General features: G+C 50.4%; 1 protein-coding gene across 1 annotated transcript; it reads left to right on the top strand.

Moving 5' to 3' along the window:
* Positions 1-13,071: 13,071 nt before the first annotated feature.
* On the top strand, positions 13,072-22,434 carry USP18 (ubiquitin specific peptidase 18). Its single transcript, XM_053665596.1, has 9 exons — positions 13,072-13,168; positions 14,177-14,273; positions 18,277-18,422; positions 19,289-19,368; positions 19,655-19,801; positions 20,428-20,523; positions 20,898-21,068; positions 21,537-21,668; positions 22,163-22,434. Exons 1-9 carry the CDS (start codon positions 13,108-13,110, stop codon positions 22,214-22,216), a joined length of 984 nt encoding a protein of 327 aa, XP_053521571.1. The 5' UTR covers positions 13,072-13,107; the 3' UTR covers positions 22,217-22,434.
* Positions 22,435-22,440: the final 6 nt, after the last annotated feature.

Here is a 22,440-nt window from a genome sequence, read left to right on the forward strand (position 1 = left end):
ACCTTATCGTTAATTCCCTGGACCGTCTGAAAATACGTGTTCTCACTTGAGAAGCAAAGCACCTGAGGTGCAAAGACTTTGTGCTGGAGACAGTAAGAGAGGTGCTCAGGGGCCGCCAGGCCTGGTCTCGCGTCTGCCTGCACTGAGTCTGTCTGCAGTGGTTGGCCCAGGTCCGACTCAGCTGCCTCATGAAGGGACGGGCGGGGGCAGGGAGGAACTCATATGGGCCATTAAAAAAGCACAGGACACGTTGTGAGTGCATTCTGCCTGAAGCTGGCAGCTCTGGTAGGATTTTAGGAAATGTCAAGACTGCTGTGGGTCCCTGTACGTTAAATATGCCGGTGCATGTCATTAATACTTGACTTTTCCTAAATGTTTCTATTTGAATATTCCTTAAGAGCCCTGATAAAAATAGGCCTTCCTATTTTTAGGTGGAGCACATTGATCTTTGAATATTGAACAAGACTTTGATCCTGGAATAAAACCGTACGTGGTCAGGGCTGAGTTCTATTTGCTAATATTTTGTGAAGAATTTTGTATCTGAATTCAGGAAGGATGTTGGTGTACAGTTTTTTTTGTGCTGTGTCTGATTTTGGTATCAAGGCAATGCTCTCATAAGAGGAGGTGGGAAATGGCCTCTCATTTCCTGGAAGTGTACATCAAGGATTAATGTTAACTCTTAAAACATTTGGCAGAGTCCTACTGGACCCGGAGATTTCATTTTGGGGAGTTTTAAAAATTAATAGTTAAGCCCTGGTTGGTGTTACTCAGTGGATTGAGTGCCAGCCTGCGAACCGGAGGGTCCCTGGTTCCATTCCCAGTCAGGGCACAGGCCTGGGGCGCGGGTCGGGTTCTCAGCAGGGGGCGTGCAAGAGGCAACCACACACTGATGTTTCTCTCCCTCTCTTTCTCCTTCCTCTCCCCTCTCTCTAACAATAAATAAAATATTTAAAAAATTAATAGTTCAATTTCTTTACAATTAGAGCATTATGCAAATAGTCTGTTTTCTGTTGGTGAGTTGTAGTAGTTTGTGCTGTTGAAGGGATTGGTCCAATTGGAGTAAATTTCACATTTAAGTGTACAGTGTGTATAGTATTCTGTTCTCATGACTAGTACCCACAGGGTCTCTGTAGTATCCATTTAACTCCTGGTTATTGGTACCTTTTTTTCCTTTGTCAGTCTTGTTAGAGTTTAGTTGATTTTATGGATCTTTTCAAAGAATAAGCTTTCAGTTTCATAGATTTTTCTTCTTCGCCTATCAGTTTTCAGTCTCATTGATTTATGCTGTTTGCTTCCTTCTGCTTGCTTGGCATTTATTTTGTCCTTTTTTCCCCCTAGTTTCTTATGGGTAGAGTTTAGATCACTGATTTGAGACTTCTTTTCTAACACAGACACTTACTGCAACAAACTTCTTTCTCAGGCCCTGGCCGGGTGGCTCGGTTGCAAAGTCATCCCATACACCAAAAGGTTGCGGGTTTGATCCCCGGTCAGGGTGCCCGCGGGAGGCAACCAGTCCATGTCTTTCTCCCACATTGATGTCTGTCTCTTTCCCCCAGCCCCTTCCTCTCTAAAATCAATGAAACATATCCCTGGGTGAAGATTAAAATTTTTTCTTCCTCAGTGCTGTTTTAACTGTGTCTCACACATTTTTATGTTATGCCAGTGGTCTGAAAAGGACGTGTATTCTGCTGTTGTCAGAGAAGGTGTTCTATAAATACTGACCTCAACATGCATTCGACTCAGTAGTGTGTGTAAGCCATGGTCGGCCACCCATCTAGGAGACGCGAATCCTGTCTCCTTTACTTGCTGCAAGTAAATAAAGCCACCTCACGACAACCAGGTCTTGAGCTTGAATAGAGTGGCTCAGGCAGCCTAAAACTGCACTCGGAAGCCTTCCTCAGACCCCTTGGGCTGTGGTGACCTAGGGCAGGCTGCACCCCCTCCCCACGTGGATGTCCTCTGCCACCCAGGTGGATTCTGACACCCGCGCTGGGCAGCCTGCCTGGGTTCTGACACTCCGTGTGCTGGGCTGTGTCCTCGCCACGTGTGGGTGCCCTCCTCCCTGCTCAGAGGCCACATGCTTCCTCAGACAGCTCTGTCCTGTGGAGGCCATTCTTCTCCTGCTCTGGGCCACCACAGAACCCTACTGTGCGCATGCCTCCTGTGCTCTGCTGCCTGGTGGCTTTAGCACTGAATGGCTTGGGAAGGGAGGAGAAAGAGCCCTCAAAATAACCATAATGGATCTCACATCCTATGGCCAGCCTCTAGCCCCGTGATCGGCTCTTGTCCACTCCACAGGCACAGCAACACCAATTACTTTGTTCCACTGTGTCACCAAGATTCAGGGAGAATGAATTGGTTGACTGGAAACAGCTCTCTGCTAAGAAACACTGGAAGCAAGTAGACCTCATTCCCTAAAATTCTACTGACTTAAAATATCTAGCAAACTACACTGCACTTTGCAATACCCTACCCCAATAACCTTCACCCATGAGGACTTATGAGGTCCCTGTTTACTGACAAGGCTTAGCATGTCTCTGATGTTGGCCCCACAACTAATCAGTCAGCAGATGTGCTGTGTGACACCACGCTGTCTATACTCGACCCAAGTGCCAGCGAGGACATGCTGTGCTGTGTGCTGTACTGCTTTCTGTTCAGACTGCGAGGCAACGGGAGCCTCAGCACAGGTGAGAGGGCGAATGTGTTCAGGCACATGAACATAGGTGTATGTATAGCATGTGTGTGTGTCTGCTCATGCCTCTAACACACCCACCCACACACACTGTGTCCACGGGTACCTTCCTGCTGTGACACCTCGCTGCAGACCCGACTCGAGGAGGCCTGGATTTCTGGATCCTCCCACCCTCACTGCTGCCAGTGGGCAGCTCTCACAAAGGACAGGCCCTTGTGGGCAGATTCCACCCTGCATCCCTGCCCAACAGCCAGTACCTGAGCCCCTGGCAGATGGCCCTTCTGCCCCTACCCACAGAAGTGTACATACATGAAATAAAGGGGCAACAAGCACTTCATGTGTGTATGTTACAAATCCTTTAACCTTATGTATCTGCATGCCCACCTGGGTAGTTCCTCATTTCATCGAGTTTGTATTTTACACATGCTGGTTAAGACCCAAGGTTCTAAGGTCAGACCCTGTTGAAATCCTGGCTCCCCTCTTGTAATTTTCTGACCTTGGGCAGGCCATTTAACCTCTTTGAAATTCAATATTCTCATCCTTAAAATTGGTGTAAAATGGGTTTCCCACCCAGAGGCTGTAGTCTAGATCAAATTAGGTTTAGAGTTTAGTAGAGAGACTGGCATTTCTCAGGAATACAGTAAATGTTAGAGGTTGTAAGCCTTGGGAAACAAGACATCTACTAAGAAGGGCTCCTCATGGCTCACTGGGCTAAAATTTTTAAAAACAGCTTAGCAGCCATTTCTGCACAGGAGCCTCTCACACAAACTGCATTTCAGGGAAACACCTGTGCTGTGCTCTTGGAGACCTTATAAAGGTTTCCTGGAATCCTATATTAACCAATAGGACTAAGGCTTCCCCCATCCAATCATAGATACAACTATGACCAACCAGAGTGGCTCTATTCTGACCAATCAGGATGTGCTTTTGAACCAATCAAACTTCAAGGATTGGAGTTTGATCAATCAGGGGCCTGGAGAAGGGTCTTGTGTCCGTAGAAGCCACCTCCTTCCTGGGTTTTTTTTTTTTTTCTTCTTTATAAATTTATTTATTTATTTATTTATTTCTGTAGAGAGAGGAAGAGAGGGAGAAAAACATGTACTTGTGAGAGAAACACGGACTTCTTGTCCCTCACAGCCTACAGCCCAGGCTGTGCCCTGCCTGAGAATTGAACCAGGCACCTCTCAGTTCGAAGGCCGGTGATCAATCCACCGAGCCCCAGCTGCTGGGGCTCTGCTCTGATTCTGGGGGTAACTGCACCTTTCTGCTGAAGAGCATCTTTTCAGCCTCATGAGGAGCAGAGTGTCCAGCTGGAGAGGAACCTGACCCCATGGTCCCTGGTCCCAGGACCCTTCCTTCCGGGGCTGCCTCCCAGCTGTGTTGTTACACAGATGTGCTTTTTGCTCTGAAGAGTTTCCTTCTTCCCCACACCCCAAACTGGGGATTCCTGTTGGCACTGAAGTAGACCCTCCCTGCCTTTGGAATTTCCAATGAGAAACAAATAGTGCACCTTCTTTTCCCGGTTTGCTCTACCCTTTACCCCGTGGATCCTGTCCTGCGGAGTCGGCAGGGCAGCAGAAGCACAGGACAGAGCAACAACTTTATGCCTACATGCCATATTTCATCGACTACGCACCGTGTTGATTTTAAGGTACACAATTCAAGAAATTATAGAACTAGAAAAGGGAAAAATGCTGCCGTGTGTACAGTGAACCACCAAGCGATTATAAAACGCATTGTGTACACAGGGATCTGAAAATGTTAAATGACGAGAAGTGTGTCTCCTTGGGATCCTAGATGAAACGCGTGCGTTGCACACCTAGTTTATTTAAACACTCCAGCGCACGGTGCAGACTGGGCGCCCCGAGCGGCTCCTGGGCTCGCCTGCGCAGGCGCTCTGGTGCAGCGGGCGCGGGGCTCAGTGGCCCCGCTGAGTTTCACTTTCCATTCTGTGGGAATCGAAAGCCGGCGGGCGGAGCGGGCTGAGTGGGCGGGCCCAGCGGCGCTGGGGTGAGCTCGGCTGGGCTCGGGCTCAGTGACTCCCGGGCAAGAGGTGGATCCAGCAGCGCAGGGGACGCTCTCCCGTTTCCAGCATCCAACTCAGCAGTGGAAGCCTGGCGCCGCCGTGGCACTTAATTAAGGCAAGTTTGGTACTGATTTGGAAGCTTTCTTTCCAGAAAGACACCCCACGGGGCTATGCTCATATTCACCTGTATAATTAAGGAATATATTAGGGGATCAGCAAATTTTAATAATGGTCTAAAGTCATTATATGCACATGTGGAACGAATGAATTTTTTCCAAGTGGATATACTTACGTGGACTTTTTGCATGACTTCAAGCTCCTGAAAAGAAATATGGAATTCACAAACCAGCTAGACAAAGGTGTAACGTAGAAACAAAAACTTCTCTATATCCTCAACCTAGTATCATTTTTGTGTACTAGAAATGTGCATATGTACAAGTCTTTAAAATTGTTACGGGATTTGCTTTTTTTGCACGTGACAGTATATGATGGACATCTTTCCGTGACAAGACATGTAGATATATCTCCTAATTTTTCAGAATTGGTGCATAATGTGAGGAGTATCTCATCTGTTTAAAGAACTCATGGACATTTAGGTTGTTTCTTGTATTTACTGGTGTAGATGATGCAGCAATAAATGTTTTATGTACACCTTCCTACTAATATAAAAATATATTTGTGAAAAGTTCCTAGAAGTGGAATTGCTGGGTCAGTGAGAATACATATTGAGAAATTGGAAAAATTTTGTCCATTTGGGCAAATCACAGTATTTTCATTTTGATCTGCTTCCTACCTCCTCCCCACTTTTCCCATAAGAAAGCTAAATTTGGATCTTTAAATATAAACCTTCATTCTATGACCCCTGAAACTCTGGGTTCTTGGAAGTTAAGTCATAGGCTTTAACTTTATAATTTACAGCACTGAGGTGGTTGTACTTTAAAATTGCTCCAGAAAGCAAGGCTGATGTTTAAACCCATTTCTGCTATGTTGTGCAGAGGGAGGCAGGGGGAGGGGGGTCGAATCTGCATATTCAGGTCCTGGGCCCTGTGCCCAGGACAGTGGGTGGGAGACTAACACAGGTTTGCAGCTTCATCTTGGTCTTTCGAGCACTAGCAAAAAACTGTGGAAAAGGCTTCTGTCTCCCTGTTTCACTATTAACAGATGTGTTGTACAGTTTTGGAACTTTGGCACAGTGATCGGCTTGCAAAGGGGAAAATATTTAACATGTTCACAGGCTAAAAGAAGTTAGGTCCTACTGGTGCGCCCAGTTGTTTGGGCGTCGTCCCACGAAGCGGAAGGGTGGGGGTTCACCTCCTGGTAGGGGCACAGGCCTGGGCTCCTGGTTAGCTCCCAGGTCCGGGTGTATAGGAGAGGAAACTGATGGACATTTCTCTCTCACGCTGCTGTGTTTCTCCCTCTCTTCTCTCTTTTTTCCTCCCCCTTCCCTTCTCATTAAAAATAAATATATAAATAAGTAAACAAATGACATCTTTTATTGAAGAAGAAAGATTTGATTAAAGAAAGAAGGTAAGTCCTAATGCCTTTCACATGGTTGAGTTTTTATCCTTTCCTTTTCTTTCCTCTTTTTTTCTGGAGAGAGTAGCCCGGAGATCCCCTCCTGTTTTGGGTCTAAGGTGCCGTGCAGTCACCTGCCTGCCCTGCGCACTGTGAGCTTGGACGCACAGCCAGTGATTAAGAATGAGGGTCAGGTTTGCTGTTGGCTTTGTGGGCTGGGTCTGGAAGACAGGGCACGGGGGGGGGGGGCGCTGGGGGGGGGGGCTGGGGGGTGCAGCTTGCTCCATACTCCAGGCCTGCTAATGTTGTTCTTCTTGGGGCATTTACAGACAGAGTCAGGGTTTTTGCAGATAGTCTCGTTGTGATGGGAAGCACGCTGGGTTTCCTGCGTCACACTGGTTGCTGTTTCTCGGATGCCCTGGTGGATTCTGTGGCTGCAGGGGCTGTGGGCCAAGCCAGCTGTTTCTGTTGGTCACGTCTCCTACTTATTTTAAGGGTAAAAATTTAGAAATGATGGGAGCTAAGTTGGTTTTGTTTTTTGAAAACAAAAATGTATTTTAAAAATAACATTATCAACGAATTTCACCCTAATCAATTTAAGGTAAAAAGCAGTTTCTTTTTTACAGCAATTTAGGTTCATAGCCAAATTGAGTACTTCCCACTAGGCCCCCAGTCCCCAGCCTCCTTCACATGGACCTCCCCCTGCCAGAGAGATACATCTGTTACAACTGATGGGCTACAGGGACAGCCCAAAGTCCGTACTTTACAAGAGGGCTCACTTGAGGTCTGTGTTCCATGAGCCTTGACAAACGTACAATGCTATGTATCCACTGTTGTACTGTCGTGCATACAGTGCCATGCCTTAAAAATCCTCTGTCAGAGCCAATTTTTGGTCAGGGGTCGACTTTGAAAATTCAGCTTCTTTGGGGTACACCTCTCTTTTCCGTGGTGGGTGTCTGAGCTCGCTGAGCTCAGCTGTCTGCCGTCTGCCCACTCCACCTTCCCCACCCTCCTGGATTCTAAGTTTCACTTTCCTTCCTGTTGTTGCCTCTCTTACCTGTCTCCTCTGCAACCAGCTCTGAAGGTTGCTGCCTTGGTCTGTTGTCCTTTGGTATCTGTCCTGCCAGCCTGAGCCTCGCTGCCCTTTCTGGTTATAGTAAGTCTTTCCCAGGTCTTGGCAGGACAGTGTCTGGAAAACACAGGCCGGTCCCTTGTCACTCTGTTCTGTCAGAGTCCCCCCAAGGTGCCCGAAGAGCCCTGTTTCTTGCTCATGGAATTATCACCTGTCCTCAACTTTACTCTCCGAGACTGAGACTCAGAAGAGGAACCGCTGTCGATGATTTTTGAAAATAAATTTTTACTAAGAAAATGAGGTGTTTGTTAACATGAATTTAATAATATATCCACTAATATTTAGTTGTTCCGCAACTACAGATGTTGTTCTTTCCTCCACATTTTCTAAAAGAATTAAGAAAAAAGATCCTTACACTTCTTTTCATTCCTAATTTGTTAAGTTTTGGGATCTTGGAATGAGAACACTATGCCAACACAAGCTCCATTAAAAGATATTAAATCTATTCTCTAAGTGAATTATTGATTATTTTAAAATTACATATCAATTAATTACAATATACTTACAAGTTAGAGAAGTAATCAAGAGCCCTGGCTGGTGTGGTTCAATGGATTAAGCACCGGTGCGAACTGAGAGGTCGCTGGTTTGAGTCCCAGTCAGGGCCCATGCCTGGGTTGCAGGGCCAGGTCTCCAGTTGGGGGCGTGTGAATGGTAGCCATACAGCAATGTTTTTCTCCCTCTCTTCCCCTCTATCTAAAAATAAAAAAATAACATTTGAAAACAAGAAAGAAAAGCTAGAAATTATGTGCAATCCCACCAGTGAGATTTACCTTTCAGTGACATTTTTGTTCTATTTCACCCCAGTCATTTTCTGTGTGTGTAGTTACATGTGTTTCATGAAATTAAGTTCATACTATACGATGTCTTTATAATTTCTTTTTATTCAGTGAAATATTATAGTCATTTTCCCATCTTCATTAAACAGCCTAAAATTATTTTAATGCCACCATAGTATTTCATCTTATGAATCATAATTTAGTTAACTCTATTGTTGCATTTTCTGTCTGTTTTTTTTTTTTTTGCTACTATAAATAGTGCTGCAGCCCTTGAATTTGAAAAGCTACTTCTATTTTTTGGCAGTGGACAAAAAATAATCCTTGTTTGATAAATCAGCTAGTGCTAAATGAGGAACAATAAGATGTTTAGAAGAATGGACAAAATGGTGATGGAATGAATTTCCTAAATGTCATTACTTTTCTTATCAATATTTTATTTTACCTTGTTTGTTAAGTACATAATGAAAATGGGCCATAAAAACAAATTTTAGTCAGCAGTCTCTTACACAGATCTTTGATGTTTACGTAGATCTCTGAGTATTTCCTGAAGAGAGAGCCCTAGAAGTCGAATCAGTACCAGTCAGCACCCTTTCAGCTGGAAGGGACAGGAACCCGGTTCAAACTCATCTGAAAGACGGCAGAGGACCTCTGAGTGGGGGGTGTGGTGGGCGGGCCGCCTGGTTGGTTGCAGGGCTGCGGTGGAAGCTGCAGGGATTCCGGTTTTCTGTCTGTTTCCATCTCAAGGGCTGTTCCCTTCTCGTCATGGGCTTCTCTCTTTGGCAGGTGGGCTTTCTTGCTGTGGTGGAGTAGACAGTTCAGTGTGAGCTCTTCTGGCCTGAAGTCACATCTGAGCAGTCTAGGGGCTGATGATGGTCCACTCTCCCTGGGGCTGGCGGCCCCTGTGGACGCCGTGCATGGGAGTGACCCCCCAGGCGAGCTCTGCCTAGTCCTCATGGTCTGAAAACCGAGATGGGTTTTGAAAAGAAAACCTGAGTCTGCCACCCAAAGGAGGGTCACTGGGCTAGCAGGAATGACAGCTGTCATTCTGAGGGTGCAATGCATGTTACCGGACTGGCGTCCAGGCTGGCCGTTTACCGCCCCACCCCCAGCATGTGGGATGTTGGGGGAGGGGCTGCATGGGAAAGGCTGGCGTTGGTGCAGGACCTGGACCCAGGAGCTCCCGTCCCCCCGGCACACAGATGAGCAGCACGAACTTTTCAGTGACGGCTTCCTCAAATGGAGACAAAGCAACCTGAAAACCACACACGCTGAGGGAGGCAGACACTAAAAATAGTCTCCACGAGGTACATGAGAGGCAGCTGCTCTGCGCTGAAACCTGTCTCCCGCGGTCCACCCAGGGTGGCCAGAGGCCCTTCAGGACTTGCTGTCTGGAGCGGCTTCTGCCCTGGAACACACACTCAGGCCACCCAGGAATCTCATCAGAGTGCAGGTCCCAGCTCCGCAGGTCTGCAGTGGGTCCGACATTCTGCCTTCGAAGCAGACTTCCAGGGGCTGCTGCTGCCTGCTGGTCCAGAGACTTGTCTTTCCAGTAGTACTATGTTAATTAGGCCAGTGGTTCCCAATATTTAACAAAATGGAACAAAACATCTCAGGACCCCACCTGTCTAGGTAATAATTGTCCTTTTAGTACCCGTTAATTGAGAAGACACAGAAAATCGCTGTGCATTAAGAAAAGTGGTCACCTGAGCTCGTATTTTTGGACTCACAGTAACATCTGCCTATGTCTTCTTCAGCTGAACAGCAAAGGGCTGCGTGGCAAAACCAACTGTGGTTACAGTTGAGGCTGCTGGTTTCTGCCCTTTACTTAAAGGCACACCAATTTCAGCATCTTCGCCGAAGCTACTTCTAGTGACCAAGCCACAGGCACAGTTCTACTAACTACAGTATCAAGGTGTTTTTTGCTGGTCACTGTTCAGTGTCTGCTGTGCCACAGTGTTTGACCACCTCATGTAAGTGCCTGAGAAGACAGTCCCCAAATCTCTGTGTGGCAGGTTGTGTGGTCGTGACTGGTGAAGAACCAGCAGTGAAGCTGCTCAGCTGCCTTTGTTCTGTACTCTCAGCCTCCAAGCTGCGATCACTTCCCAAAAGGGTATTGAACCCGCCACCTAGGCAGGAGCCCTGACCAGGAATCGAACCCCCAGACTTTCTGTGTCGGGGAGGATGCTCCAACCAACCAAGCCACACCAGCAAGAGGTACTTTTAAAATTTAATAAATAGTTGAAAGCCACGAAAAGATATAATAGTCTTCATAAATTATTTAGAAAAAATTTCCTTTAATATATGTAGTATTTTCTATTTATTTTCCTTCTTTAAAGATTTTAAAGTAATACTTTTATATGTAAAACAAATGGCCCAAGCTGTTCATTATTGCAGCATCTTGATTTTGCAGTAAAACTCATGCTTATGCATCTGAACATGTAAAGGAGACGTCCCTGCGCTGACTAGTGTGGAAGGTTCACAACTGGCCGTGCAGCACTAGCAGCGGCTCCCAGGGCCTTTGCTGTCTGCCACCGCCCCGCACAAGCTCAGGGACACCCGCGTTGCCATGGAAGGTGGTGGTTGGTTGCTTTGCCTTTCTGAGGCCGCGTGGAAGCCACGGAGCAGACCTTGGCCGAATGACCATGTTCAAAACCACGCTTGGGGGCTTTCCTACTTCGTCTGAATAAGTTTCTGTTCAGCGTTTCAGACGCATTCATTGGGTTGCAGTGCCACGTGCTGGATGTGTGTGTGACTGTGTCCCACTAGGGGGCAGTGCCTCCCCACTCACTGCGGCCTGGATCTTGCCGGTCTCTCTGTGGCAGCTCAGGAGGAGCAGGTGCCTTTAGGGGCCCCTCCCCACAGTCGGTTCACTTGGAGTGCTGGGAACACCCACACAGGGATTTGTGGTTCAGATTTGTCTTCAACGTGTTAATCTGCCTTAACCTCCTGAGCCCTGAGTGTGTCTGAATGAAAAGGACTATTGAGATGGGAGAATGAAGCCCAAGGGAGAGGAAAGAGCTGAAGCCCCTCTCCCTGCGCCTGCCCCCAGCTGTTCAGGTTCCTTCCTGCAGGGGCCTAACGCCCGAGTTTACAGGCCTCCGCCAGGGCAGTGAGGAAGCTCTTAGGTGTGCCCAAATGGAGCCTGTGTCTTTGTGGTTGGCACACAGTAGGTGGTTTGACCTGCTGACCCCCAGGTCCCACAGAAAGTAAGTCTAGTTGCGGCTCCTCCACGTGACAGCCATTTAGTTATTTGGAAGTTGTCTTGTTCCCTCCATGACCTCATCCACTCCCTCCCTCCCTCACTCGCTGGGCCCTGCGCCTGGTGCAGCAGAAGCTGCTGAGAATACACGGGGCTCACAGGTGGATGTCCGGTTCAACACTAAGACTCTGTCTGAGATGTGTGTCCAGGAGGTTTATTGGGGTGAGCAAAGCAGGGGTGGGAGGAGAGACGGGGGGCAGGGGGTCCTGCTAAATGGTCTCCACAGAGGCCTCTGCAGAACTGAAGGGGCGGTCTGGGGCAGGATGACCCTCAAGGCTGTTTTGCCTGCACACAAGGTGCCCAAGCCTTTATACCTTCTCCTCCACTGGCCCCAGAATGGGGACTGGGCTGGTTCCTTCCCTGGGGCAGGTTCCCTGGAGGACTCAGTTGGCAGCTGCCCTGCTGGGGTCTGAGTGGCATGCTCACCCACCCCAAGTGCAGAGACAGCTCTTCCCCTCGTGATGAGAATACAGTGAGCCAAGCAGTTCAGTAGCTCTGTGTACAACGTGCCTGGGAACCTGGACAGCACCCGGGCCTGTCGGGACAGGGTTTTCAGCGTTCACCTAAATCTGAAGGCCCCCATGAGAAGCAGTGAGCCTTGGAGATCAAAGAGCAGCTCTCCAGGAAGCTCCGATTCGGGGAAAGCCAGTCACTGCCCTGATGGGGACACAGAGGCCAGGGGTGTGTCTTTGCTTTCCTGTTGTCTTTGCAAACAGTCCTTTGAGGTGCCCTGTTGCTGTAGGCCCAGGCCAAAGGTTATCCCCCCCCCCCCTTTAACGTCCAAAGGCTTGAATCCTCAGGCCTGTGAGGCATTTCCCCTGGGGCAGCAGCTCCTACTCCATTTCAGAGTGTTCTCTTTTGCAGGGGAAGTCAAGGGTATGGAGGATAGTGAGTGCTGCTGAGCGGCCTTAGCCTGGCTGGCCCCGTGGGCCTTTGGGCTGGGGAAGGAAGAGCGAGGGGCCGCCAAGCTTCTTGGTCTGCATCCCTTGGTGAATATCTGGTCTGCCAGAACGGAGAACCTGGGGTGGCGGGTGGAGAAAATGGGGAAGCCCACTCTGCCGAGTTAAGAATGGAGATGCGGGACTAGGAGAGTGGGTGTGGGGCCCAGTTCTCATCTAGCCCTGGACTGGCGGTTTCCAAGTAGTACGTGCGGCACAGTGCGGTGCTGCAGGAATTTTTACATCATGCGCTGCCTGACTGTGTAGTCAGGGGCACTGAACTCCTTCCCCTCAGATGGTCAAATAAATGACAACAGCTAGCACAAGAGTAGCTATCCAGTGTGAATGAATCAAAACTATACCTACATATTTTTTGTCAAATTGGCAAAAAGCGTAACATGTTTTTGGCGTGCTGCAAAGTTGCAGTAATCAGTTCACGTGAGCTGTGGATGGCCAAGGCTGGAACCACTGCCATGCAGCTGTGGGAGTGGGTCTCTGGTCTCCCTGCTCACTCGTCTCCCTCCCCCACACGGCCCCTCACTTGTCCTGAAGGCTTCTGCTGTGTTTTCACAGACGTCCCACTCAGGAGGGCTCTTCCCAGAAGTGAGGTCATGCCTTGCTGAAGACCAGCCAGCCAGAGGCCTGGGGACTTCAGAGTGGTCACTAATGGGCAAGGTGTTTGGTTCCTGAGGACATCTGCGCATCAGTCCTGGCTGAGTCTCAGCAACCCTCGGTGGACCCTGTTGAGAACAAGCAAGAGAGCAGCAGCATGAAGAAGAAGAAGAGGGAGCCGCTACCCTCACACCTCGGGGCCTGGGACAGCCCTCACGGTCATTACCGCCCTCCCCTCCCCCTTTTGACTGTGCAGACCCATCTTGTTCACCCACCAGACCTTGGGCATAGGGCTTTGTGGTGACAGACCCCTGATCTCCTGTGCCTCCATTTCAGCTTCTGTAAATGGGAGTAAAAGGTCCCACTGCTGAGTGCATGCAGTTGCTGGGGGCGAGGGGGGAGGGCACGTGAGATGTGGGGAGGGGGACTCCTCAGACCGAGGCTGGGCAGAGAGCCCTCAGCATCAGCTCCCGCCTCCTGTGCCCCCTGTGTGTGGGTGAGTCCAGAGGCCAGCGCTTCTGCTGGTTCAGGAGTGCAACTCTGTGACCTGCCACCCCTGGATTTTTACATCCTCACTGCCCTGTCTCAGGAGTCCTGTGTTCCTCCCTCCCTCTTAAGTCACTCACCTATGGGGACTGTGGAGTCCCACGCTGGCTGGGGAAGGAGATGTGGGTTACAAGTGAGTCAGAGAAACGTTGCCTTTTGGTTTTCTGAGGTCCTGCTAGGTTCCTTGTGGTCTCCAACCCCTGCAGGTGAGTCTGGGTTATAGTGACTCCCCATAAGCTTTGTTTCGATTTCTCCAACCACGTGGGCAAGACTGGGCAGGGCCTTCCCACTGTGAAAGGACTTTTACCGCTGAGTCCCCAGGACACCTGTGTGACTTAGCTCTGGCAGGAAGTCATCATTCTCATGCACAGAGTTTCTGAATCGTTTCTCACGTCTTTGTTCTCCCAACAATGGCATGTGCACCTGTGCCGCCAAGCCACAGTGTCTCAGGACACCTGTTCCTAGTGCACCGCTGCGACTTCTACTGCTGAGTCACTGCTCAGAGCTCCTGCTGAATCTCCCCTCTACTGCTTTTTGCAAGCTCCCTAGGGAGTTCTGCCTCTCTCTGAGGGTGATTCACGGGGTCTCGTGCCCTGAAGGAGATCCCTGAGAGTCACGTGACTTCTGTCATGTCCCTTAGCCAGGCCTTGTCCTCAGTGCCTTTCCTCTTCTCTCTCTAGGCCCAGTCGGTTTGCACAACCTGGGGCAGACCTGTTGCCTTAACTCCCTGATCCAGGTATTGATTAGGAACGTGGGCTTTACCCAGATACTGAAGAGGTAAGACTATTATTCAGGCCATAAACATGTTTATTACGTGTATTTTTCAAATACTGTTATTTCCAGTGACTTGGACTTTTAAAAATAATGTCTTATTTTTCACTTATAGTTGACATTCAATATATATTAGTTTCAGGTGTTCAGCACAGCGATTAGTCACTTGAGTAAGTGACAAAGTGATCACCCTGAGAAGTCCAGCATCGACGTGGCACCACCACAGTTATGACAGTGTTAGTGACTGCGCTCCTTGTGCTGCGCACGTCCCTGTGGCTCTTCTGTAACTACCAGTGTGCACTAGTTTTAAAAAGATTTGTTTTCTTGAAAGAGGGAAAGGGAGCGAGAAAGAGGGAGAGAAACATCAGTGTGTGGTTCCCTCTCACACACCCCCTACTGGGGACCTGGTCCACAACTCAGGCCTGTGCCCTGACTGGGAATCGAACGGGTGACCCTTTGGTTCATAGGCAGACACTCAAGCCACTGAGCCACACCAGCCAGGGCCCAATGTGTCCTTTTTAATCCCTTACCTTTTTCACCTATTCCCCCACCTCCACTCCCATCTGGCAAGCATCAAAAGGTTCTTTGTATTTATGAGTATCTTGGCTTTTCTTTTATTTTGTGTTTTAGATTCCACATGTAAGTGAATTCATATGGTATTTGTCTTTCTCTGTGTGACTTATTTCACTTAGTGAACTACCCTCTAGGTCCATCCGTGTCGTCACAGATGGTAAGCTGTCATTCTTCTGTAATGGCCAAGCTATAGTCCATTGGGTACACGCGCCCCTGCTTTATCCACTCATCTGCCGGCGGCACTGGAGTTGCCTCCGTAGCTTGGCGATTGTAAATGGTGCTGTAATGAACATACGGATGCACGTGTCTTTCCGAATTAGTGCCTTGGGTTTCTTCCAGTAAATACCCAGAAGTGGAATTGCCGAGCCCTTCTTTGTCTCTTGTTATAGCCGTTCTTTGAAAGTCCATTTTGAGTAGTGTAAGTATGGCTACACCAGATAGTTTTGCTACTGTCGACGTGAGCTGTCTTTCCATCCCTTTGCTTTCATCTGAGTGTGTCTTTCCATCTGAAGTGGGTATCTTGTAGGCAGCAAGCATAAGGGCCTTGTTTTCTTAGCCATTCAGATACCCTGTGTCTTTTGATTGGAGCATTTCACTCATCTACATTTGAAGCAGTTGTTAATAGGTAGTTATTGCCACTTTATTATCATATTTTTTATTTTATTTTTTTCCTTCTTCTTGATGAAGTTCTTTTAACATTACCAGTTTGGTGTTGATGAACTCCTTTAGCTTTTTATCTGGGAAGCTCTTTACCCATCTTTTGATTCTAAATGATAGCTTTACTGGTAGAATAATCTTGTTTGTAGGTCCCTGCTTTTCATCACTTTCAATATTTTGTTGCAAAGTTTCTGTTGAGAAATCAGGTGACAGTCTTATGGGAGCTCCCTTGTAGGTAACTAACTGCTTTACTCTTGGTGCTTTTTAGATTCTCTCCTTATCTTCAACCTTTGGCATTTTAATTTGGGTTCATCTTGTGTGGGGTTGTCTGTGCTTCCTGGACTTGTATGTCTATTTCCTTTACCAGTTTAGGGGAATTTTCTTTTTTTTTTACTTGTTATTTAAGTATAGTTGTCTCCATTTCCCAGGTGGAGTTTTCTATCACTCTCTCTCCAAATACGCTTTCAGTTCCTTTCTCCCTGTCTCCTCCTCCTGTCAGTGTGATGTGAGTGTTGTTGTGCTGCTCTGTCCCCGAGGTCCTTCAGTGTATCCTCATTAAAAATTTTTTTTCTGTTCTGATTGTTTTCAAAATTGTCATCTTCAAAGTTACTGATTCTGTCCACTGCTTCTGTTGATTCCCTCTGATGTAAACTCTATTCAGTTAGTGTATTTCTGATCTGACTGCTTTTTAAACTGTTTTCTATGTCCACTTTCACGTGTCCTGTCCTTTGTTGAAGTTCTCGCTGAGATCACTGAGCATCCTTCTAACTCATGGTTTGACCTCTGCATCAGGTAGATGGCTTGTCTCCATTCTATTTAGTTCTTTTTTTTTTTAAGTTTTGTTCTTTTCTTTCATCTGGGACCTGTGTCCTTATCTCTCCACTTTGGCCACCTGTCTGTGTGTGTTTCTGTATATCAGGTAAAGCTGCTGTGTCTCTGGATCTGGGCTGAGTGGCTATGTGTGGTAGGTGTCCTGTGGGGCCCAGTGACACCCCTCCCTGATCACCTGAGGCAGTGTGTTTGCTGTGCTGCTGGTGCAGGTTCTGTGTGCCTTCCTGTTGTGGTTGCGCCTTGACTGCTGTGGGCATGCCACTGTGAGGCAGTGGCCCTCTGGCTGATTGGTTGTGGGGACTGGCTGTGACTACAGTGCAGGGGCTGACCCTGCAAAGCAGGATGCACTTGGCCTGCCCTTTGGTTGTGACATTTCGGGGGTGGCTGGGCAGTGCTCTCGTGTGGTCCGAATCTGGCCACCGAGTGTATTGGTTCTGGGGCCTCTTTAGAGATGCAGGCCCAGGTCCGCTGCTGTCTCTGGCCTGCCTGGGGCTCCCTGGAATGAGGTACAAAGTGATCTGCATGTGGTTGCCCCTTGTGCTCAGCTTGGAGGGGCCTGAGAGCCGCTGAGCTGTGAACAGAGGCCAGTTGTTGTCAGTGTCGGGCCTGGGGCTGCTTAGCACACCGAGGCCAGATGCTGCTTGTTTGGGGTTTGTGAACCTTTGAGAGACTTTAGGGAAGTCTGCAGCATGAGCCAAGACAGTCTGTTTATGTGGAAAAGCCACTAGAAACAGCTTGGGTGATTCTGCAGGTTCACTGGGGCAGGTCTCAGGGTATCAGCAGGGCAGGACAAACTGTGAGCAGGTCGATGGTGACTCAGATGTGGGGCCTGTCTGCCCGCTTTGTGGTGGGAAGGGGGAATCATCAATGGAACAGTGGCCTCGGCCAGCACATGTGTCTGGGGAAAGCTGTCCCCCAGCCTCAGCGCATAGCCAGACACCTCAGTTCCTCCCCGTGTGTCTCCCTGGTGCCTTGGGAGATGCTGCCTCATGGCTGGAGGGCAGAGAGAGGGAGTCTGTCAGTGGGTGAATTTGTGAACTCCTGGGACTCCAGAAGCCCTCTGTCTCCATCAGCCACAGTCCCCGCTGGATTTCACAGCCAGAAGTTAGGGGGACTCCTCTTCTTGCCACTGGAACCCTGGGCTGGTTGTGGGGCCCAGTGTGAGGCTGGGATCCCTCACTCCTCAGGGGACCTGTGCAGCCGAGATGTCCCTCCTGATTTTTAACCACCGCACGTGGCTGTGGGACCCGCCCGTTCTGTACGTCTGTCCCTCCTGCATGGATGCATCTGTACATCCCTAGTTGTTGGCCGTCCATTCATCTGGATCTCAGGCGGTGCTGGATCTCGGCTGCTCTGGCGTTTAGCTGCACGAGAATGTTGATGGGGCTGTGGGAGGAGGCGAGTGCAGCCTTTGCCTACTTCTTCCTCTTGCCCAGAAGCCCACAGCGACTCCGACTATAGTTTTCTCTCAAAAGTCACCAGAGGAAAGTCTTGATCTGCACATTCTGGACCACACAGTTGCCTAATAGGTTAAAAAATATATAAATGCCACCCTGACTGGGGTGGCTCATTGGTATGGGCACTGTCCCGGAGACCAGAATGTTGCTGGTTGGAGTCCCTGTTGGGGCACACACCTGGGTTGCAGGCCAGGCCCCTGTGGGGGACGTGCAGGGGGCAACCGATAGATGTTTCTCTAGCTCATCAATGTTCCTCTCCCTCTTTTTCCCCCTGCCTTCTCCCCTCTCTAAAACAACAATAAATAAAATATTTTAAATAATTTGGAACACTGAAAAATTCTGACAACTGGCTTCCACCCCCAGAAGTTCTGATTCAGTCAGTTCACAGAGTGGCCTGGGCGTGAAGACTTTTGGAAGTAAGCCCCCTCGAGTGTGTGCAGTGTGCCCCCGACCCAGAGAACGGGGGGCTCACGGCTGTTGCTACCCGACAGGTTAAAAGTGCCAGTGGGAGTGGAGGAGCAGAGGAGGAACGTGCCCTTCCAGCTGCTCTTGCTGCTGGAGAAGATGCAGGACGGCCGGCAGAAGGCCGTGCGGCCCTTGGAGCTGGTGCACTGCCTGCAGAAGCACAACGTGCCGGGTGAGGCAGCCCCAGCGCCAGCTCCTGGCCCGGGGCTCTGGTGGGGGGGAGCGGGAGGCCGAGAGGGGGAGGAAGGAGAGGAAGGAAAGCAGAGGGACTAAGCGTGACCTTTGGCAGACGGCGGAGCCCTTGTGTTGGAGGCAGGGGTGTCGATCCAAAATGCTTTGAAGAGCCCATGGTTCTGCGGGCACAGGATGGGTGTTATTGACACACAGCAGCAAAACCCTGAGAACGTTTCCTTTGTGCTTAGTGTCACAGAGGAAGTAGAGTGGGGCCGAGGCAGCAGACGTGACTGTTTGGTACACTCACAACAGTGACCCTTCTTGCAGCGTCTTTGTGTTTTGCCCTTTGGTGAGAGAGCCCTTGGCGTGTTTCCATTTCCTCTGTCCTCCTAGGTCTCTCTGCACTTAGGCTTTGAGCGTTACATCCACTTCCGTCACACATGCGGAATTCACTGCTTCTCCCTTGCCTCCCCTACCTCTGCGGTGGTCCTTTCCGTTCTTGTTCTTCTGGACACTGTTGGGGAGGACCTGGTTCAGATACGACTATTGAGAAAAGGCTCGATTTTTAGGGAAGTGAATGAGGAAAATACATAAAGGCACAGAGCGTGAGTGGCCATAGGAATCCAAGTCAAGTGTTGGCCCTGCCCGGGAAAAGTTGGATGTTAAGTTTTAAAGGAGCTCTCAACAACCAGCACCGAGCCCGTTCTCCGTTGGTGGCACCTGACATCCGTGGAGACGGGGCCTGAAAACAGGGCCAAGGCAGGAAGACGCAGGGTGGCGCGTGCTCACGGCATCCAGGCCCCAGGGTCTGAGCGGTGTCCTCGGGGACTTGCTAATCGGGCTGTGCCTTTTCTCTCTGGCCAGTGTCTGTCCAGCATGATGCCGCTCAACTTTACCTCACAGTGTGGAACCTCATTAAGGACCAGATGACGGACGTGCACCTGGTGAGACTCTAGGGCTGAGCACAGGTTTAAGACGCCGCCATTCAGCTCACTCAGCAGTGGTCAACGAGATGTGTAGAGAGGATGGAGAGAGAATCATGTAAAATGCAGGTCACAGCTCCATGAGATTGTCAGTGTCACTGTCTGCACCTTTCTGAGGAGGGCAGGGAGCACTAGTAGCTGCCACTTCGTGGGCTTCGGTGGGCTGGCTCCAGCTCTGCCAATGGTCCCGGCCTGGCCTGCTGACGGCTGTGAGCCCTTTCTCCCCCACCCCCTTCCTCCCGTGCAGGCTGAGCGGCTGCAGGCCCTGCACACGATCCAGACGAGGGAGACCTTCGTGTGCCTGGACTGTGCTGGGCAGAGCAGCACGGACAGCAGCCTGCTGACCCTCCCGCTTTCTCTCTTCGACGCGGACTCACGCCTCCTGGGGACACTGGTAAGGGGGTTTCTCCTGGTGAGTTTCCTGTTCACTCACAGCCCAGAGCCCCCCTGGAAGTGTATTGCGGTCCTAGGGGGACTTTGGTTCGCCAGACCACTCAGGTTTCGAGTGCACAAGTCAGTGACACGTCTGCACACACATTTCGTGTGCCCACCACCCCAGCAGTCTCTTTCTGTTTCATTTATCCCCCTTCCCCCCCTTCGCCCCCCACCCCTTTCTGTCTGACTGTCTCTATGCTGTTTCTCTGTCTGTTCGTTATAAAATGTCTTTTTGTTGAACCCTTTCCTTCACCTTCTTGCTTCCTTAGTTCAGTAATCGGGCTTGTACAGTTCACGCTTGGCATTTAAAAATCGTTTCTGTCTTCTTTGTGTGGCTCTGGCTAAGTTGTCCTTTGATTTGGCAAAAAAATTTCTTCCCTCCTGTTTATGCTTTCAGGTGCCCTGTCCTGTTTTCCCCTCTGATCAGCAGGCACCATGGAGAAGCATCCCACCGTGGACCCCAGTGTGGACCTGACATTTGGGGGCGTGGGGACACCAGAAGGGAAGCTGACTTCCCACTGCAGGGCCAGGCTGTGCTCTGGACGGGGAACACCGACCCTGCCTGTTTTCTCGTTCCGTGGACAGGAGGAGGCCCTTCACTGCTTCTTCCAGCCCAGGCCGCTGTCCAGAGAGAGCAGGTGCTTCTGCAAGCACTGTGGGAGGAGGACCAGCGGCCAACAGGTATTCCCTCCAGAGATTAGCACCTCCCGGAAGGGGCTGCCCCTGAGAGACCCTTCATAGAGCCCCTGGCAGCCCAGGGTCCTGGGGCTCCTCCGCCGACATCATGGGGAGAGACCGCTTCTGAAGGAGAAGGGTGGGCCTGAGAGCTGGGGACGAATTTTCCCTCCAGGCTGGAGGAGTTCCACCAGCGACTCCACTGTGGCCCTGGGTTCTGTGCAGCTGCCCAGCCGAACTCGGGCAGCTCAGGCCTTGGTCTCCGCTGGGGCCCCGCTCTGCATCGCGTTCTCCTGCGTCCCTCCTCCCGTGTCAGCTGTGCTGTCCCCCCGTTTCCAGTGCCCGAGGGCTTCATCTCCGCAGTGGTTTTGCTTCCGTAGGTCTTGAAGCTGACACGTCTGCCCCAGACCTTGACAATCCACCTCATGCGGTTCTCCGTCAGGAATTCACGGACAGAAAAACTCTGCAGTTCCCTGCATTTCCCCCAGAGACTGGACCTGGGTCAGGTCCTTCTGACGGAGGACACTTCCCCCTGCGACGGCGAGGGCCAGGTGAGGCACTCCCCACTCCCGTCCCGTGTCCACATCGTCAGGACGCGCCGCAGTGCTGTGGTGTGGAACCTCCGTGGCTTCTGGGTGCATGTTCAGGTGGCCCCCTTCCCAGGGCTTGTCCACCGATCTTGTTCGTTCTGCAGGTCCCTGCAAGCATCTCTCACGTCTGGGGGGGCTCTTCCCCAGCTCCTCGGCCTTTCCGCAGCTGGTGTGCCTTTTCCTTTATTGGGCAGCAGTGGTTTTTCCTGAATTTGCCTGTAATATCGCCTGGTATAAAACACGGCATTCTGATTCTGGCTTATTTAGCAGCAACATTCTTGAAGTCAGGGACTGTTCTGGAGGCCCCTTGAGGCCCCAGGCCGGCGTGGAGTAGATCCCAGACAAATGTGCAGGGAAACGTCTCCTCATTCTAAGGCAGGGCTGGGAAGTGGGCCCACGGGTGAGCCGCCTGTTCTGCGGTCCTTCCAGCTCGGAGGGCAGTTTGAGCTCTTTGCCGTGATCGCGCACGTGGGGCTGCCCAACTTCGGCCATTACTGCGCCTACATCCGGAGCTGCGAGGACGGACGGTGGTTCTGCTTCAACGACTCCAGTGTGTGTGAGGTGAGCGACTCTGCCCAGAACTGCCGTGGCCCCAGCTAGCGCTGTCCAGCATCTTCTGAGCCCAGGGCTGGGTGGGTCTTCGAAGTCACCCGAGGCCAGGTGTGGCCCTGGCCTCTGTGTGGGGCGGTGTATGGGCCTGGCCACTGTTTTCTGCATGAGGTCCCCATCTGGCTCAGCGCTGTCCCAGAGTCCACTTGGCTCCACGTCCAGGGCTTCGGTGTGCTAAGCTCAGTGCCCTGCATCCCCAAGCTGTGCAGGAAACTTAAGGAGAGCAAGGAGAGGTAGAAATGTGAAGTTAGAACCCCAGGCCGAGCATAACCACGTTTAAACAGAGAGGAGAAGGCATGAAGAGACACTTTGCTTCTGTGCCATTTATCAGCAGACACTGTGGGTCTCGAGAGTCCCCAGGAAAGTCTGTTGGGAGGAGTGAGGGAGGGTGGAAGGTAGCGCCCTGTGCTCTGCGGGTGCTTCACTCTGTGTCTGTGTGCGTCCAGGTGTCCTGGGAAGACATCCGGTGTACCTACGGCAACCGCAGCTACCGCTGGTAAGAGACGTGTTTGAGTGGGCGAAGCCCCATGAGCTTGTACCAGGCCCTCAACTGCTGTGGAAACGCTCATGGGCTCTGGTCTGCTTCATCTTTCATACCCATCCCACTGCACCATGATTTTCTCACAGTTTATTTTATCTATTGATTTTTCCCAAATGTTTGAGACCAGGCATCTCTGTCTTGCTATGGAATTGTGCTAGACAGAGGTAGTTATGCACCAATTGT

Source organism: Artibeus jamaicensis, unplaced genomic scaffold (assembly GCF_021234435.1).
Source record: "Artibeus jamaicensis isolate MK-2021 breed Jamaican fruit bat unplaced genomic scaffold, CSHL_Jam_final contig_415, whole genome shotgun sequence".
In the NCBI taxonomy this organism is placed as follows: Eukaryota; Metazoa; Chordata; class Mammalia; order Chiroptera; family Phyllostomidae; genus Artibeus; species Artibeus jamaicensis.

Coding starts and splice junctions, on each gene's coding strand:
- USP18 (XM_053665596.1), top strand. CDS start 13,108: ATGAAGAAGAAGAAGAGGGAGCCGCTACCCTCACACCTCGGGGCCTGG. Junction 19,802..20,427: donor CACGCCTCCTGGGGACACTG/GTAAGGGGGTTT, acceptor TTCCGTGGACAG/GAGGAGGCCCTTCACTGCTT. Junction 21,669..22,162: donor ACGACTCCAGTGTGTGTGAG/GTGAGCGACTCT, acceptor GTGTGCGTCCAG/GTGTCCTGGGAAGACATCCG.